Genomic DNA, 17,602 nt, shown 5'->3' with positions numbered 1-17,602 from the left:
GAAACGCTGGATCTAGTAGTGGCTTTATTTCACTGATCATACTCTTTGCAAACTAGAACATTTCTATGATAAGAGCTCTTCAATGCCCTTGGAGGATACAAACAATATTGCTCAATAGTATTGAAACTGCAATTGTTAGAATCATTAGAATTATTGGCTGCAATTTAATGGGGGGAAAAAAATCAGTGTCCGCTTTTGGACACATTTAGCGCGGTGTTTCTTGGCGGCTACAGCGCCGGGAAACACACCGCTCTACAACAATGGGACTTTGCTATTTTTTTGCCTCCTTGAGGGACGCCCATTGAGGCCGCACGTACAGCGTTTTCTTCACTGACAAGCTCAACTTGCACAAAGAATACTCGCACATCGGGACTCCACTTTTAAAGGCAACCCCGATCTTTTGACACCCCCAGCATCCCCATCGCGGCCTCTAGAGCCCCCCCACTGCATCAAACCTCCCTCTTCCGGGGTCCTTGAACACTTCCCTTCACCCCACCTCTTAAGGGGCACCCCTGGCATGGGCAACCTGGCACCTGGGCACCTTGGCAGTGCTACCCAGGCACCCTGACAGTGCCAGGGTGCCTGGATGTCATCAGGAGTGACATGGTACCACCCTGCCCAGAGCCTGACCGCCCGGGGGTCATTAATGGCCTGGTAGACCCACCCAGGTGCCGTTAAGACTGGTTTGCGTTTGTGTGGACCAGAACTAAATGGCGCCCAGTCGAGGTCTCGCTGTGGAGGCTGTTAGTTCCAGGCCCCGGAGAATACGGTGCAGACATATTGAGCCTAATGGCTTATTCAAATATGTTGACCTGGATCACGCCCAATGAGGGCGAGATGCAGATGGCGACATCTCGCAGTTTGGTTGAATCTCGCAAGACTTGTCAAGCATCGCGAATCTCGCGAGAGGCCTCTCGGGAGCTTCAACGGCCTCATTGCAACATCAAATCGGGTATGATGTGGCTTGTAAATCCTGCCCATTCTATTTTTTTACCATCACCTGGACTACCTGCTGTATCAAATTTTGTGGGGCAGCACGGTGGCGCAGTGGTTAGCATTGCTGTCTCACGGTGCAGTGGTCCCAGGTTCGATCCCGGCTCTGGGTAACTTTCAGTGTGGAGTTTGCACATTCTCCCTGTGTTTGCATGGGTTTCGCCCCCACAACCCAAAGATGTGCAGATAGGTGGATTGGCCATGCTAAATTGCTGCTTAATTGGAAAAAATGAATTGGGTAGTCTAAATTTTTTTTTTAAGTTTTAAAAATAAAATAATTTTGTTTGCTAACTCACCTGTCCAATTTTACTAACTCGAGTCACGGTTGGTGGCTCTGGGCACGATTCACCTCAAATATGACAAAGTTTCATTTTGGGCAGGATTCGCGGGGTGATTTGTACTGGCTTTAATGGCACAATGAGATTGGTATTCACCCACATTCAGTCCAAAGGACGAGCCCCCACCTGAATCTCGCCATGCCTGACTCCCTCGCTGTCTGATAGGCCAGAGTTGCGCCTCAGCTGATCGCAGATAACAAGGGGGAGCACCATTTACAGTCCCTCAGCATTCACTCCCTGTCACGCCAGGCGGATGATAACGCAGAGATCAGCTCTTCAATTTGGGCATGCCTACCTGACCAGGTCTCTGGACACCGTGGAGGAGAGGCTGGGCACCCTGTACTCCCCAGGGTATAGGAGAACCAGCAGCATGATGACAAATGCTGCCTGGGAGGTGGTGGCAGATTCATTTAGTGCAGGCAGCAGGCCCACTATTAATTTAGGAAGAAGGTGAACGACCTCCCACGAGCTGTAAGGGTAAGTACCATCTCTCTTCTCCTAGCATCAGTCCTGCCTGCCACCCCTCGATACAAAACCCCTCCCCAACAACCGTCTATCCATCCAATCCTGTCTGACACCTCATACCCTCCCAACATCCGACCTTCAAGCTTGTTCCTCAGAACCGCCTGGTGCTCACCATCACAGCCCCTTAATGTCTTGATGTGGTGCCCATGCATGCTACCTGACCCATCAAGCATATGGCTCACAATGTCCTCTCTTTGTCTCTGCAGGAGAAAATAGCCCGTAGTAGGAAGGAAAGGGAGCAGATGGGAAGGAATAAGTCCAGAGATCCAGACATCACCAATGAACGAAGGGCCCTGGAGATGGTGGGGTTGCCCGAGGAGAAGCAGTGACCGACAGTGAGGCCGCCTGACCCAGAGAAGTGAGGATCCACTGGCCCTTCATGATCTGTCTCAAGTCAGTTGTTGATGTCCCACACAATTATTCTTCTCTTTCACTGAATCCATGTGCATTGACTTGCAAGATCACCATGAGGCCGGGCCATCCAGAGTCATTGCTGGCACCCCCACCCCGTCACCCGTCACCCGAGAGACCAGCTGGGAGGAGAGCTCCGAGGAGAACTCCGCCAATTCGTCACAGTTATCACCCGCAGCTCCGTGGGCAACTTTAGCAGACAGGCTTCTGAGTCACTATCTGGTGAGAACCACAGAGTTGCTGATACACTTCAGCTGGAGGCAGGAACATCCGAGGGAAACAACAGTTGGATCCCAGGACTCAGCTGGGTCCAAGCCAGATGCCGAGCCTCTGGACAAGATTCTCCCTGAGCTGCCACAGATGATGAGCCAGAGATTCAGGAGGAGTTGCCACCGATATTCCAATGACTGCAAGGCCGATTAGAGGAGTCCCAAAGGCTTCCGGTACAGTAGATCATGCTGACACTCCTGGGAGTCCTGGGATACACTCAATGCCCCTATTAATAAAGCCTCCGATAGTGTATGATTTATTAACTGCACTCTCAGCATGCCCTGCCATTTCAATGAAATGTACTTATACACCAATGTCCCTCTGTTCCTGCACCTCCTCCTTTACAGTTTCCCCCTTTATTTTGTACTGTCTCTCCATATTCTTCCTGCCAAAATGAATCACCTCACACTTCTCGTCATTGAACTTCATCTGCCACTTGTCTGCCCAATTCACCAACATATCAATGTCCTTCTGAAGTTCAAGACGATCCACATCACAGTTGAAAATGTTTCCCATTTTCATATCATCTGAATATTTTGAAATCATGCCCTGATCGCCACTATGTAGGTCATTAATATTAATATTTACCAAGAACAGAAAGGACCTGTTTTCTGTCATTCAACCAATTTCCTATCCCAAATGCCTACTTTTCCTTTTATTAATGAGCTAGAATTTTGCTCACAAGTCTGATGTGTGGTATTGTATCAAATGCCTTTTGAAAATCCATACATGCACAGCATCAACACTGTTGTCCTTATCAACCATCTTTCTTATCTCCCCAAAAATATCCAGCAAGTTAGTTAATCATGATTTTCCTTTGATGAATTCATTCAGGAATTCCCTGATTATGCTGTACTTGTCTAAGCGACTATGGATTTTGTCCTGAGCTATATTTTCCCTAAGTTTCCCTGCCGTTGAAGTCAAACTGACTGATCTGTAGTTGCAGGCTTTATCCTTGCACACCTTTTTGAACAAGGATGTCACATTCACAATTCTCCAGTCCTCTGGCACCACCCCTGTGTCTAAGGAAGACTAGGAGATTATCGCGATGCTTCTGCATTTTCCACTTTCGTTTCTCTCCATACCCTTGGATTGAATTATGTTTCACAATGATCCTGAGAAGTGCCTTTGGGACATCTTTCATGTTAAAAGCATGATATAAATGCAAGTTGCTGTTGTACATTATATTAGATACTGTTGGTTTGTACATCTGACCCACAGATGAAATTCTCCTCCTTAGGAATAGGCTTTTCATGATTACAATATAAATTTAGTAGGTTCTCAAATGCTCCATAAAGAACAGACGATCCCTAATATCATACACATGGACTCATGAAATATTTAGGATTACTTTCAAGCTGGCCGTGCAGGGACATATGAAGACTATGATGGAAAATCTACATCAACCAACTAACAAAGGAAATAAACCTTGACTATTGGACACTGGGAAGGAGAAGGAGATGGTCAGGTCCATTTATGAACTATTGTGTTATTGTTAATGGAATGTTGAGCAGCGAATTGTTGTGGTTTCATAGGAGCACAGATTTGTAAGTCGACTGGCATACTCATAAAGAAATAAAGATTAATTGACGCGGTATCGAGCTTATACCAAAATTGGCTGAGGTTTTTGCAGAGTATTTCATTACCTTGCAGAGAGATTTGAACCAGAGGGCATCATGTAGTAATAGTATGAGATGGAGGAAGCCATATTGAGAGGTGGTGAAAATTTTGCGGAGGACCACGGCAGATTAAGGTTTTCTAAGGCTTTCAGAGTTTTGTCCTCCTTTTCTGCTTCTTCCCTTTAATTATCCCAATCCCTTTAAGTGGAAACTTGAAGTTTCCTCTCCCCAATGCGAGTGACCTCCATTATAGCTATCTGAGACCGCACGTGGTGCTGTTAATAATTACACCAGCTAGTTTTACACCAGAGAATTGAATGTTGATGTTTACACATGACGTCTCAGGCCAGATTTGCCCAAATGGCTACATTTATAGTCAAAAATCAGCTTTAAAACCATTATAACACCCAACAGCTTGCTGTGATGCCACAAAGTCAAACATATTCCCTGGTTTCAAATGTAAATTAAACCGTGTACAATGTACATGCCGGTATTTTTTTTAACAGTAAATAAAGCTAAAAGCCACAGACATTATTCCACTGTGGTTCAGCCAAAGTAAGTATTTCTCACAAGGATATCTGCTTCTGCAGAGCTTACTGTGACAAAGGAGGTCAAGGAAACAGTCTTCTATTGAGAAATACAAAAGAGAATTGGTTACCGCTTCTGCAAAGTCTCCCATTTAACCAGCAACAATGTGCTGAAATCAGTAAAGAGCAAATTAAAACCTGAAGTGATCCCTTGTATATTTGCTGAGATTCTGTTTGGTATTAATTGAAAGCAGGACTAAATCTCCTTATGTATCTTTAATTGGATTACCATAAACAGGGTTTTACTGTTCTCTTTTCTTTCTTTGCAGGCACCATTACAATGCTTTGTTTCACCAATGTCAAGCTATGAGCGGAACATCTCTAGAAAGCACAAAGACACTTAAACAGAAGTATAACGTAGATTCGCCCAACGCTCAGTCAGGTATGTATGTTCAGGAATTTTTGATTTCCAAAGACTGGCTTACTTACTCACTTTTGGATTTTAAGTGCTCTTTTTTTCCCTCATGGATTTTCTCTCACCCACTCCTCTCCCTGAAAGGGTTGGTCCTTCTTGAGCTATGGATCTGCAGGCAGAGGTATCCCTGAGATACTTCACCTGCATGGCCAGTGTTTATATGTGAGTTTTGAGTGTCAGTGGGCTGTTCCACCGTGGGGGCATGACAACAAAGGCCGGTGCTCCTAACCCACTGAACCTGTGGGCACTTTCAGCAACGTTCATTATAAGGGGTCAGCCTTTCCCCCCAACTCTAAAACTAATGATAAAACCAGCAATATGTATTGTCGTTAATCATTCCCAGGCTATTATCATCTGACTGAGCACAAGTCGGGGATCAAACTGGGGATCTTCCCAGTCTGAACAGCTCAGCTACTCACCGACTAAATGCTGGAGCCACTGGGGAAACAAGATTTTTTTCCAAAAAAAGAAGCCACGTACTTTATGAGGAAAGAAAATCTGTTTGATTGTGCCTGACCTCCCAATTCACATTAGCATTTTTTCAGAGCTTAAGGCACCTAAACCATCAAACAAATTCCGCCTTTCCCTCTCCCGAGGAACAGCAGTGCGTTTGCTAAATTTAAACAACTGAAATATTTACAAGATTAAACTGGTTAAAAGCACTCATAAATTCCAAGTGCTAGCGAGTACCAAAGCATTTCTGCAGAAAGGGTTTGAAATAATGTTGTTAACAAATTCTAAATACAATAGTTCTGCACTTTTCAAATTGAACGGCAATAATAATAATCACTCATTGTCACAAGTAGGCTTCAATGAAGTTACAGTGTAAAAGCCCCTAGTCGTCACTTTCCGCCGCCTGTTCGGGGAGGCCAGTACTGGAATTGAACCCTCGCTGCTGGCCATGTTTTGCATTACAAGCCAGTTGTTTAGCCCACTGTGCTAAACCCCTAAAGTAAATTAGCCCAGATTTGTCTGGAGGGTGTCTTATCAGTTAAAATCTTTCCCTTGCCCTACCGTCTCTTGTCTTTCATTTCAAAATATTTTAAGGCACGAGTTGCTGGAAGCACAGACAGATGATGTCAACAGGAGATCTGGAACCTTGGTGAATGGTGAGACTAATGGGGCTGGATTCTCCGTTTCAGTTGCTAAGTGCCAGCTCAAATGAAGAATTCGCGGGAGTTCTACAACCGAAAATTCGGCGCTGACCCCTCGCCAATTCTGGGATCGGTATGGGGCTAGCAGCAGCGACAGGTGAAACTCCCGCGCCGCAAACGAGAATGGCCGGGTCCTTGGCCGCACATGCCCACGGTTGACGACCTGCAGTGGTTGGGCTGCACAACATGGCGCCGGCCGTGCGCGGACCCGACTCGCCATCTGCGATCCCACAGGCCACCCCTGGCCACCCCCTACCAGTCCCCCGGCCCTCGTGGAATACCCCCCCCCCCCCCCCCCCCCCCCCAGCCAGTGGCACGGAACCCGGCCGAGTGTGGTGGCGCTGGACACAGCCTGCAGCCGCCAAGCTGAGTTCACAACCGCTGTGACCACACGTATCCTGCGCTATCGGTCACTCGGCCCATCGGGGCGTAGCATTGCGGGAGGGCCTGCCGATGACTCGCCAATGCCATTTCAACGGTGCGTGACGAGTGACGCGATTATGCCATTTCTGAGGAGGCGGAGCATTGCTGACCAGCGTCAAACTGCCGCCGGCCCTGATTTGGGTGTCGGAGTTGATTCTGCCCCCGATCGGCGATTCCAATATCGCCGTCGGGCAACGGAGAATCACGCTCATGGTCTATCTCTCTAACCTTGAAATTTAAGGATTAAGAGAAGGCGATTACGTGGATTAGAGTAAAACCTGGTAACAGAAAGAGAAATGAAAAGGGAAAATTAGATTAAGAGAGAGAAAGAGACAAAAAGGTAAGAACAGTTAAAATATCTAACTTTATAAATCATGAAGTACAATGTATGTATTAACATTTGTAGAAATGAGATTCTACCGTTAAATTGTTCTTTTTCTCAGCCAGGGAGGTTGATTAACATTGCAGGAACAGAAATGTTCTCGTTAATCAGGAGTTTGGGTTGTTAATTAGCAGCTCTAACTGGCAATCATTGCTTTAAATGCAGCAATTTCATTAAACTCACGGGGAAGTTGAGGGTGAGCTGCCCTTTTCACAAAGTTACCAGTGGAGCAGTGCAAATCGTTCAACGACTTGTGACAATTCGTATTTCATGAACATCTCTTCCTCACCACAAGTGGCTGGACATTTTGCACGTTATTGATGGTGATGGCTAAAAATCCAGTCGTAGTTTCGGCAGCAAATTCATTCTGTGCCATTAAGTCAAGTTGGCCTCTTGGTTGAACATAAAAGATCCCAGGACACTATTTGAAGATTAGCAGGATATGGTCCAGAGTCATGGCCAATACTTGTCCTTCAAACAATATCACTAAAACAGATTACCTGGCTATTTATTACCACGCGTGGCCTCGATGTAAAATCCAACGAATTATTTCTAATTCTTGAGTAAATTTGCAAATGGAAAATAAATTCCAAGAATTACAATTTTTATACTCTGTGGAATGTATTGTCTTTTGCCCCATTCCCTTACTGCTGGGAAGTAAGTGTGTCAGTGTAACTTTTAATAGGACACTAAAGGGAGCCCTGAGAAAGAAACATTGGAAACTTTTTTTGGGGGAGGTAAAGTGCTACACTGATCAAGGAGAAGGTTGTCAGACTGGAACATTTTACTACGATTAACGCCTAGCCTCATCATTCGGGTGTTCCGAAGAAAGGCAAAGCACGCAATGAATATAGCCTATACAGGTCCCTTTACTCTTTCCCAATAGAGTACTCTAGTCTCAGTAGAGTCGACTGTATTGCACCACAGTGCAGTGAGAATTCTATTTTCTACAACATGCATTTCTTTGATCTGTGAGTGACATTGTTCATTCAGTTTCAAAAGCACCTGAATTTGTCTTTCCTTTGGATTCACATGTCCTAAAAGCTCCGATGAATTAAATGAATTCCTGCAGCAGCCCCACTCTTAGTACATCCGATAACAATTACAGGCTTCAGCAAACAGCCACACTGTACTCCATACCAACTCATTTTAATTATTTAAACTTGTGTTCTACTTTTACTGCCTGTTCAATTTACCAGCCCAATTTAAAATTCCCTGTTGTACGTCAGGACCTCTCTACGCATATGGATGCGGTCCAGTTAATAATGTAAGATATATTATTCTGGTCCTCAAATCAGTTAAGATGGATAAGTTCTGTAAAAATCTATAAATTAATTCCCTTTCTCTTTCCCCTATTTCATGGTCAACCCAGTAGTTAAAAATATTACTTACATCCCAAGTGCCTTGGATTATTTTGTCTACTTAAATAACTTGCAGCCCAAATCCTGTTTTCAAAACCAAGCCACATATAGCCCACTTACAGAGTAGCTATTGACTGAGAAATAAAAAGTTTTCAATAAATAATGACGAATAATAAATAATTCAAGACCAACTAATCTCCCTACTGTTCTCGTGTCCTCTTCTAAATTTATCATGCTCCGCTAAGCGATTTTCATTTCATTTCAAGCATTCTGCACACTCACCAATTAGTCACCCAAGTGTCACCCAAGTGTCACTTAGCTTTCAGCTGATAGTCCTGGCAAGTTTAAAGGAACTCGGTTTATTTGCTATTGACCGACATCGACTCTCATTCCGGGAAATGTTTAACTCTTCCCCTGCAAAGGTGATCTGAATCTTTCAGGAATTTATGAGAAGCTTGTTTCAGGACAAGGTTAACATTTTAGTACAAAGTTATACTTGAAGGCAGATTTTTAACAAAATATTCTTTTTTTTCTTTCTTGGGATGTGGGTGTCGCTGGCGGGGCCAGCATTCGTTGCGTGTCTCTAATTGAGTGGCAAGCTGGGCTATTTAAGAAGGCAATTAAGAATCTGTGGTTCTCGAGTCACATGGAGGCCAGACCAGGTAAGAATGGCAGATTTATTTCCCGAAATGAACTTTAATCAACCAGATGTGCTTATACGGCAATGATAGTTTCATGGTCGAAATCGCTTTCAAATTCCACATTTTACGAATGGAATTCAGATTTCTCCAGCTGCTGTAGTGGCTTTTGAATCCATGTCCTCAGAGTATTAGCCTGGGCCTCTGGTTTACTAGTCCAGTGACATTGCCACAAAGCTACCATAGTTGCTCGTTTTAGCCTTAGTTTACTTTATTCTTATTCTGTCACCTTTGCTCATGAGCCGCCAGGTATCTTTCTGATACCGCCACGTGGTTCAAGTCCAAGTAATGATTAATAATGCAACACACCACTTAGTAAGAGTTAAATCAACGCTCATTTATTATATACAGCAATTAATAGTTATACAATAATCCTACTTCTAAACGACTACCTACCACTAAAGGCCAATACTTAACTTTGGAAATGGCCCACCAGGTCAGGGAAACGAATGGTCTTTCGAATTGGTTCTAAGCCTGCGGGATTCAAAAGCTGGTACCAGTCGATAGTCAGGAGTGCCTATCTGGTAGCGATCGCTGGAGTAAAACTTACGGTTTCTTATAGAAGGGTCTCAAAGGTTGCGAGCAGGAAAAGAAGGGTCGAGTTGAACTTGGCCCCTATTCTTATCGTCCCCAGGGGCTTCCCACCTCTCGGGGCGGACTTGGTCCCAATCACTTGGTTCGATATGCTCCAATACTGGAGTGATTCCTTGATCGGGGGGGTGGTCGTTTACCTTTCTTTGTGTTAGCCCCTGCTGGCGACGAAAGGTCTGGGTCGGCTTTTTGTTGCTAATTTGTAGCAATTGTTCCCGGGGATGGCTGATTAAAATGCAGATGGCTGGGCTGTTGTGATGTTGATGGCTGCAGGTATCGGTCTGGACTGACTTCCCCAGAGGCGCGGGGTTTGACCATTCTAATCGGGAGTCAGCCATTTTACATGGCTGCACCATTTCCCCTTAAATGTGAATGGTATATGTAACAATTCCTAAAAACCATTCACCATAATATATGAAACTACTTTTGGGCTCAAGGTCCAAGGTGGAAGAAAATACAAAGTCAAATATGAGCCATCATGAAGCCCACTGCAATCACAAAGTATGCAGACAAATCCAAGGTAGAAAATAAAGCTTGTTCAGGAAGAGAGAACTGCCACATTACTGCAATTGTGATGAATAAACAAATTCCATACTATAGTTTTTCAAGACTATCAAGAAAATCAGCTTCCAATTATACAGCGCCTTTAGACTGGTAAAACACTCCAAGGCACTTTACAAGGACGTAGTCAGACATAGCAATACGGAACCAAAGAGGATATGTGAGGAAACATGGCAAAAAGATTGGTCAAAGAGGAAGATGTTAAGAAGCATTTTAAAGGGGAGAAGCATCATACGGAGAATTTGAAAGCTTACGGCCTAGTTGGCTGAAGGCACGGTTACCATTGCTGAGGCGGAGGAAGTGGTAGATGCCAAAGAGGCCAGGGTTAAAGAAAAATGAAAAGAGCTTTTCCCGATTGCAGGATGTTTCATAGCACCTTGAGAGCCGAGAATATACTTTGTGATTTGTCACTGTTGTAATGTAGAAAGTGTGGCAGTCAATTTGCAAACTGCAAACTTCCATAAACAGCAAAGTGATAACAGTCAGGTAACCTGCTTGTGATGTTGGTTGAGGGATAAATACCGAGCATGTTTTTGGGGATAGCTCCCCTGCTCTTCTTTGAAATATTGCCTTGGAATTTGTCACATGAAGCAGTGAAAACTTCTCAGAGAGTTATAGGGCAGGGGAAAGTCACAGAGATACAGATGGGCAAGGCCTTGGCGGGACTTGAATGTGATAAAGCCACGAACAAAGAACAAAGAAAAGTACAGCACAGGAACAAGCCTTTCGACCCTCCAAGCCCATGCCGACCATGCTGCCCGTCTAAACTAAAATCTTCTCAACTTTCTGGGTCCGTATCCCTCTATTCCCATCCTATTCATGTATTTGTCAAGATACCCCTTAAATGTCACTATTGTCCCTGCTTCCACCACCTCCTCCAGCAGCGAGTTCCAGGCACCCACTACCCTCTGTGTAAAAAAACTTGCCTCGTACATCTCCTCTAAACCTTGCCCCTCGCACCTTAAACCTATGCCCCCTAGTAATTGACCCCTCTACCCTGGGGAAAAGCCTCTGACTATCCACACTGTCTATGCCCCTTATAATTTTGTAGACCTCTATCAGGTCGCCCCTCAACCTCTGTCTCAGTGAGAACAAACCGAGTTTATTCAACCTCTCCTCATAGCTAATGCCCTCCATACCAGGCAACATCCTGGTAAATCTCTTCTGCATCCTCTCTAAAGCCTCCACATCCTTCTGGTAGTGTGGCGACCAGAATTGAACACTATGCTCCAAGTGTGGCCTAACTAAAGTTCTATACAGCTGCAACATGACTTGCCAATTCTTAAACTCAATGCCCCGGCCAATGAAGGCAAGCATGCCGTGTGCCTCTTGACTACCTTTTCCACGTGTGTTGCCCCTTTCAGTGACCTGTGGACCTGTACACCTAGATCTCTCTGACTTTCAATACTCTTGAGGGTTCTACCATTCACTGTATATTCCCTACCTGCATTAGACCTTCCAAAATGCATTACCTCACATTTGTCCAGATTAAACTCCATCTGCCATCTCTCCGCCCAAGTCTCCAAACGATCTAAATCCTGCTGTATCCTCTGACAGTCCTCATCGCTATCCGCAATTCCACCAACCTTTGTGTCGTCAGCAAACTTACTAATCAGACCAGTTACAGTTTCCTCCACTAAGACCATTGGAAAATCATATTGGGTGGAATTCTAAATGAACAGTTAACGCGCTTGTCACCTGATTAGTGCAACAATTAAATAAAAATTCATCCCCAGTGACCGGATTCTTCCTTATACTTCTAACTTGCATCAGTCTCTGTTTGACAGTTTGTGCGAAAGAAGTTCAGTGAATACCAAGAGGAGTCAAGGTCAGTCAATGCCATATCCCTACAGCTTTACTCGCCTACCAACAATCTCGATCAACCATGAATCACAGCTCAAATTTCATCACTTCAACTCACACACGTAACAATGCTGCAATCCTACATGGCACAGCGTGCACGCACTGCTCACTCTTCCATTGTGGCTGTCACATCATGCAGATACACTGCGCCACCCACATTGACATAAGGTAGGGTAGTACTGCAGGCAGCGGCCAGCTTACTGACATGGGACAGGCACAGCTGCATGTCCTCACTCTGTGGAGGAAACTGTGCTCTACATCATTACCTCTTCATTCACCTGAGGAAGGAGCAATGCTCTGAAAGCTAGTGATTTGAAACAAACCTGTTGGACATTAACCTGGTGTTGTAAGACTTCTTACTGTGCTCACCCCAGTCCAACGCCGGCATCTCCACATCATACATCATTAGAGTGAGCCACTGCTAGTGGTGGATCTGAAAGCATGAAAGAATGATAAAGAGTCATCCAGACTCAAACGTTAGCTCTCTTTCTCCACAGATGCTATCAAATCTGCTGCGATTGTCCAGTATTTTCTGTTTTTGCTGTTGTGTAAGAATGATAGTCTGCTCCTACTTAATCCACATCCTACTTCCTATCATTCCTGAATCTCTTCTGATCCCAAGCTGCAGATTTTCTAAGCACGTGTCTCTGACTTTTCCCCCCACCAATCCCTCTATGCCCTCAATGCCACCCTATCCTGATGTCTGTCTCCTTTCAGATAACCAAGGACTGAAAATCAATGGTACAGGAGTGTAAAGTGGAGAAGGAATGAGAGACACTGATGATGATGTAACATCATCACTCAGTCCCATATTCATAACCGCCATCTCGAATACTGACACAATATGAACTTCAGAGGGTAGGGTAGGGATGGAATCTCCGTGAGGTGAGTCGCCAGGCATGAATGGCCAGCAGCCAGGGAAAGGGAAAAGGATAGCATGAGAGCCAGTTCAGGATGAGGTTGTACAAAGAGATCTGTTGCAGAGGATTCATGACGACTTCAGTGGGACACATGCAGGAAAAGGCTGATGGGGAAATGCACAGAAATGCTTCTTGCCCACCAGGAAACCTTTGGCTTCTCACAAGAAGAATGCCAGAGTCCTGCAGCAACATTGCGCAGCGTGTTAAGATGTTGTGTAGAGCTTGGAGCCCTTCAGGCCCTGTTTCATGAATCCAGCACCCACAGGCTTATTAGCGAGATGATGTGGAGATGCCGACGTTGGACTGGGGTGAGCACAGTAAGAAATCTTGCAACACCAGGTTAAAGTCCAACAGGTTTGTTTCGAATCACTAGCTTTCGGAGCACTGCTCCTTCCTCAGGTAAATGAAGAGGTGGGTTCCAGAAACATTTATACAGACAAAGTCAAAGATGCAATACGATACTTTGAATGCAAGTCTTTGCAGGTAATTAAGTCTTTACAGATCCAGAGAGAGGGGTAATCACAGATTAAAGAGGTGTGAATTGTGTCAAGCCAGGACAGTCGGTAGGATTTCGCAAGCCCAGGCCAGATGGTGGGGGATGAATGCAATGCGACCGTACTCATGTGTGTGGAACTTGGCTATAAGTTTCTGCTCGGTGATTCTGCGTTGTCGCGCATCCTGAAGGCCGCCTTGGAGAACACTTATCCGAAGATCAGAGGCTTAATGCCCTTGATTGCTGAAGTGTTCCCCGACTGGAAGGGAACATTCCTGCCTGGCGATTGTCGCGCGATGTCCTTTCATCTGTTGTCGCGGCATCTGCATGGTCTCGCTATGTGCCACGCTTCGGGACATTCTTTCCTGCAGCGTATGAGGTAGGCAACATTGGCCGAGTTGCACGAGTATGTACCACGTACCTGATGGGTGGTGTTCTCATGTGTAATGGTAGTACCCATGTTGATGATCTGGCACGTCTTGCAGAGATTGCCATGGTAGGGTTGTGTGGTGTCGTGGTCGCTGTTCTGAAGATTGGGTAGTTTGCTGCAAACAATGGTTTGTTTGAGGTTGCACGGTTGTTTGAAGGTAAGTAGTGGGGGTGTGGGATGACGTTGGCAAGATGTTTGTCTTCATCGATGACGTGTTGAAGGCTGCGAAGAAGATGTCATAGTTTCTCTGCTCCGGGGAAGTATTGGACGATGAAGGGTGTGTCCCATGTTTGTCTTTTGAGGAGTTTGGTGTGGTTCTTTGCTGTGACGGATTGGAACTGTTGATCGATGAATCGAGCGCCATATCCCGTTTGTACGAGGGCATCTTTCAGCGTCTGTAGAAGTCTATTACACTCCTCATCTGAACAGATCGTGTGAATACAGAAGGCTTGTCCATATGGGATGGCTTCTTTTATGTATTTAGGGTGGAAGCTGGAGAAGTGGAGCATCGTGAGGTTATCCGTGGGCTTGCGGTAAAGCGAAGTGCTGAGGTGACCGTCCTTGATGGAGATGAGTGTGTCCAAGAATGCAACCGATTCTGGAGAGTAGTCCATGGTGAGTCTGATGGTGGGATGGAACTTATTGATGTCATCGTGTCGTCGTTTCAATGATTCTTCACCGTGGGTCCAAAGGAAAAATATATCATCGATGTATCTGGTGGATAACGTCGGTTGAAAGTCCTGTGTTGTGAAGAGGTCTTGTTCAAACATGTGCATGAAGATGTTGGCATATTGAGGTGCAAATTTGGTCCCCATGGCTGTTCCGTGTGTCTGGATGAAGAACTTGTCGAAGGTGAAGACGTTGTGATCCAGAATGAAGCGGATGAGTTGCAGAATTGCATCTGGAGATTGGCAGTTGTCGGTGTTGAGTACTGAGGCTGTTGCAGCAATGCCGTCGTCATGGGCTATGCTGATGTAAAGTGGCGAGACGTCCATTGTGACGAGGAATATTCCTGGTTCAACTGGTCCATGGGTGCTGAGTTTCTGTAAGAAGGCCGTCGTATCGCGACAGAAGCTGGGCGTTCCTTGTACGATGGATTTCAAGGTGCCCTCAATGTATCCAGAGAGGTTCTCACACAGGGTCCCATTGCCTGATACGATAGGACGGCCTGGTGTGTTGGCCTTGTGTATCTTCGGGAGGCAGTAGAGATCTCCAAAGCGGGGAGTACGTGGGATGAGAGCATGTAGGGTGCTCTGAAGGCCTGGATCCAAGGTCTTCATCAGTCTGTTGAGTTGGCGGGTGTGTTCCTTGGTCGGATCTGCGGGTAACTGTCTGTAGTGTTCCTGGTTGTTGAGTTGTCGGTACACTTCTTTGCCGTAGTCCGTTCTGTTCAGTATGACGGCGGCCCCTCCTTTGCTGGTTTGATGACGATGTTGCGGTTGGTCTTGAGAGTGCGAATGGCAAAGCACAACAATAACAGAAACTATCATTTAATATGCAGAAAATAGAACAGATTAACTATTATCTAATTCCTAACCCCTCCCCCCCCACACTTAAACTCGCCCCACCCTCTACACATTCACATAAGATAGACAAATATAGAGAGGAGAAGAAGGGTGTAAAAAAAGTAAGTAAAGTAAAAAGATAAGTGTCTTTGTTTTCGATGGCCATTTCCAGCTCACCTTTCTTCAAGAATTTCAGTTCAAGATTTCTATTTGTGTTTCCAGTCTGTAATGGTTTTACTCAGGTCTCCGTAGTTTCAGGAATACAGCAGACTTTCTGGAGAAAACACAAGGGCGAGAGAGGGAGCAGGTCCTTTTCCTGAGTGTTCAGGTCTCCAACTGTGTTTCCCCTTGTCCTAGAAAACCATCCCAACTCTGACAGGACCCGATCACTGCCTGTTACCAGGCAGAATACTGCCTTTTGGCCAATTCATTGTCAACCAATTGAACGGAGTCCCACCGATCTCTCGGTTGAAAACTCTGGATTTTGCGGTCCAAAGCTAGCACAGTGTACTATGTTGTAACTTTTAAGCTCATCATCTCCCCTGCTCGACTTAAAGATACATGTCCATTAAGCATCCATGGATCAAAATGATAACAGCAAAAATAAAGAAAAGAAAGGGAAAATAAGGGAATCAACAGGAAGGGCCCTTACAGAAGCGAGGGAAGGAAAAGAGGGAGAATTGCAAAACAGTTAGCCTGACATCAGTAGTGGGGACGATGTTAGAGACTATTATTAAAGTTGTGATAACAGAGCATTTGGAAAGCATCAACAGAATTGGACAAATCCAGCATGGGTTTATGAAAGGCAAATCATGCTTAAAAAACTTAGTGGAGTTTTTTGAGGATGCCACTAGTGGAATAGATAAGGGAGAACAAGTAGATGTGGTGTATTTGGAATTTCAGAAGGCTTTTGATAAGGCCCCTCATAAGGTGTTAGCGAACAAATCTGAAGCACATGGAATAGGGCTAATGCATTGACATGAACCAAGAATTGGTTGACAGGCAGGAAAATGAGTGAGAATAAATGGGTATTTTTGTGAGGTGGTGGCATGGTGGCACAGTGGTTAACACTGCTGCCTCACAGTGCCAGGGACCAAGGTTCCATTCCGGCTTCGGGTGACTGTCTGTGTGGAGTTTGCATGTTCTCCCTGGGTTTCCTCCAGGTGCTCCGGTCTCCTCCCACAGTCTAAAATTGTGAGGTTAGTTTGATTGGCCATGTTAAATTATCCCTTAGTGTCCAAAGATGTGCAAGTTGGGTGGGGTTATGGGGATAGGGTGGGAGAGTGGACCTGGGTTGGTGCTCCTTCAGATGGTCAGTGTAGACTCGATGGTCTGAAAGGCCTCCTTCTGCACTGTAGGGATTCTATCAATTGTTCCGAGTGGCAGGCAGTGACTAGTGGGGTACCGCAGGGATCAGTGCTTGGACTGTTCATGATATATATGTGACCTTGATGATGGATCCAAATGTCAACTTTGCTGATGACAAAAAAACTGAATGGAATTGTGAGATGGATGCAAGGAGGTTTCAAGGTTATTTAGACAAGTTGAGTGAGTGGACAAACACATTGCAGATGTAGTACAACATGGCTAAATGTGAAGTTATACACATTGAAAAGACGAGTATTGTTTGAATGGTGATATATTTGGAAGTGTGGATGGACAAAGAGATCTGGGTGTCCTTGTACATCAATGAATAAAAGTGGAGAGTAAGGTGCAGCAAGTAATTTGGAAGGCAAATGGAATGTTGGCCTTCATTTCAAGAGCATTTGAGTTTAAAAGTAGAGATGTCTTACTGGAGTTATACTGGGCCTTGGTGAGACCGCCCTTGGTATATTGCGTGCAGTTTTGGTTTCCCAACCTCAGAAAGGATATACTTGCTATAATAATAATATAATCATCTTTATTGTCACAAATAGGCTTACATTAACACTGTATGAAGTTACTTGAAAAGCTCCTAGTCGTCACATTCCGGCACCTGTTCCAGTACACGGAGGGAGAATTCCGGGGGCGCGATTCTCCAATTCTCCGACTCCCCGCCGGGTCGGAGAATCCCCGGGGGGGGG

The 17,602-nt window shown here is 45.2% G+C and overlaps 1 protein-coding gene across 6 annotated transcripts in view; it reads left to right on the top strand.

Moving 5' to 3' along the window:
- Positions 1 to 17,602, top strand: part of nmnat3 (nicotinamide nucleotide adenylyltransferase 3) — a 95,784-nt gene that overhangs the window by 47,361 nt on the left and 30,821 nt on the right. For 3 of the 6 annotated variants that reach the window (XM_072474564.1, XM_072474565.1, XM_072474566.1), the window contains exon 4: positions 5,013 to 5,125. In XM_072474564.1, the coding sequence (XP_072330665.1) occupies positions 5,013 to 5,125 (113 nt within the window). Of the gene's footprint in view, positions 1 to 2,062; positions 2,711 to 5,012; positions 5,126 to 7,282; positions 7,724 to 9,045; positions 9,141 to 17,602 lie in introns of those variants that run through there. The other 3 variants (XR_011934509.1, XM_072474568.1, XM_072474569.1) reach the window with 3 other exon arrangements.

Source organism: Scyliorhinus torazame, chromosome 14 (assembly GCF_047496885.1).
Source record: "Scyliorhinus torazame isolate Kashiwa2021f chromosome 14, sScyTor2.1, whole genome shotgun sequence".
NCBI classification, from domain to species: Eukaryota; Metazoa; Chordata; class Chondrichthyes; order Carcharhiniformes; family Scyliorhinidae; genus Scyliorhinus; species Scyliorhinus torazame.
Note: the sequence above shows the minus strand (reverse complement) of the source record. Positions and strands in the feature narration are given on the sequence as shown.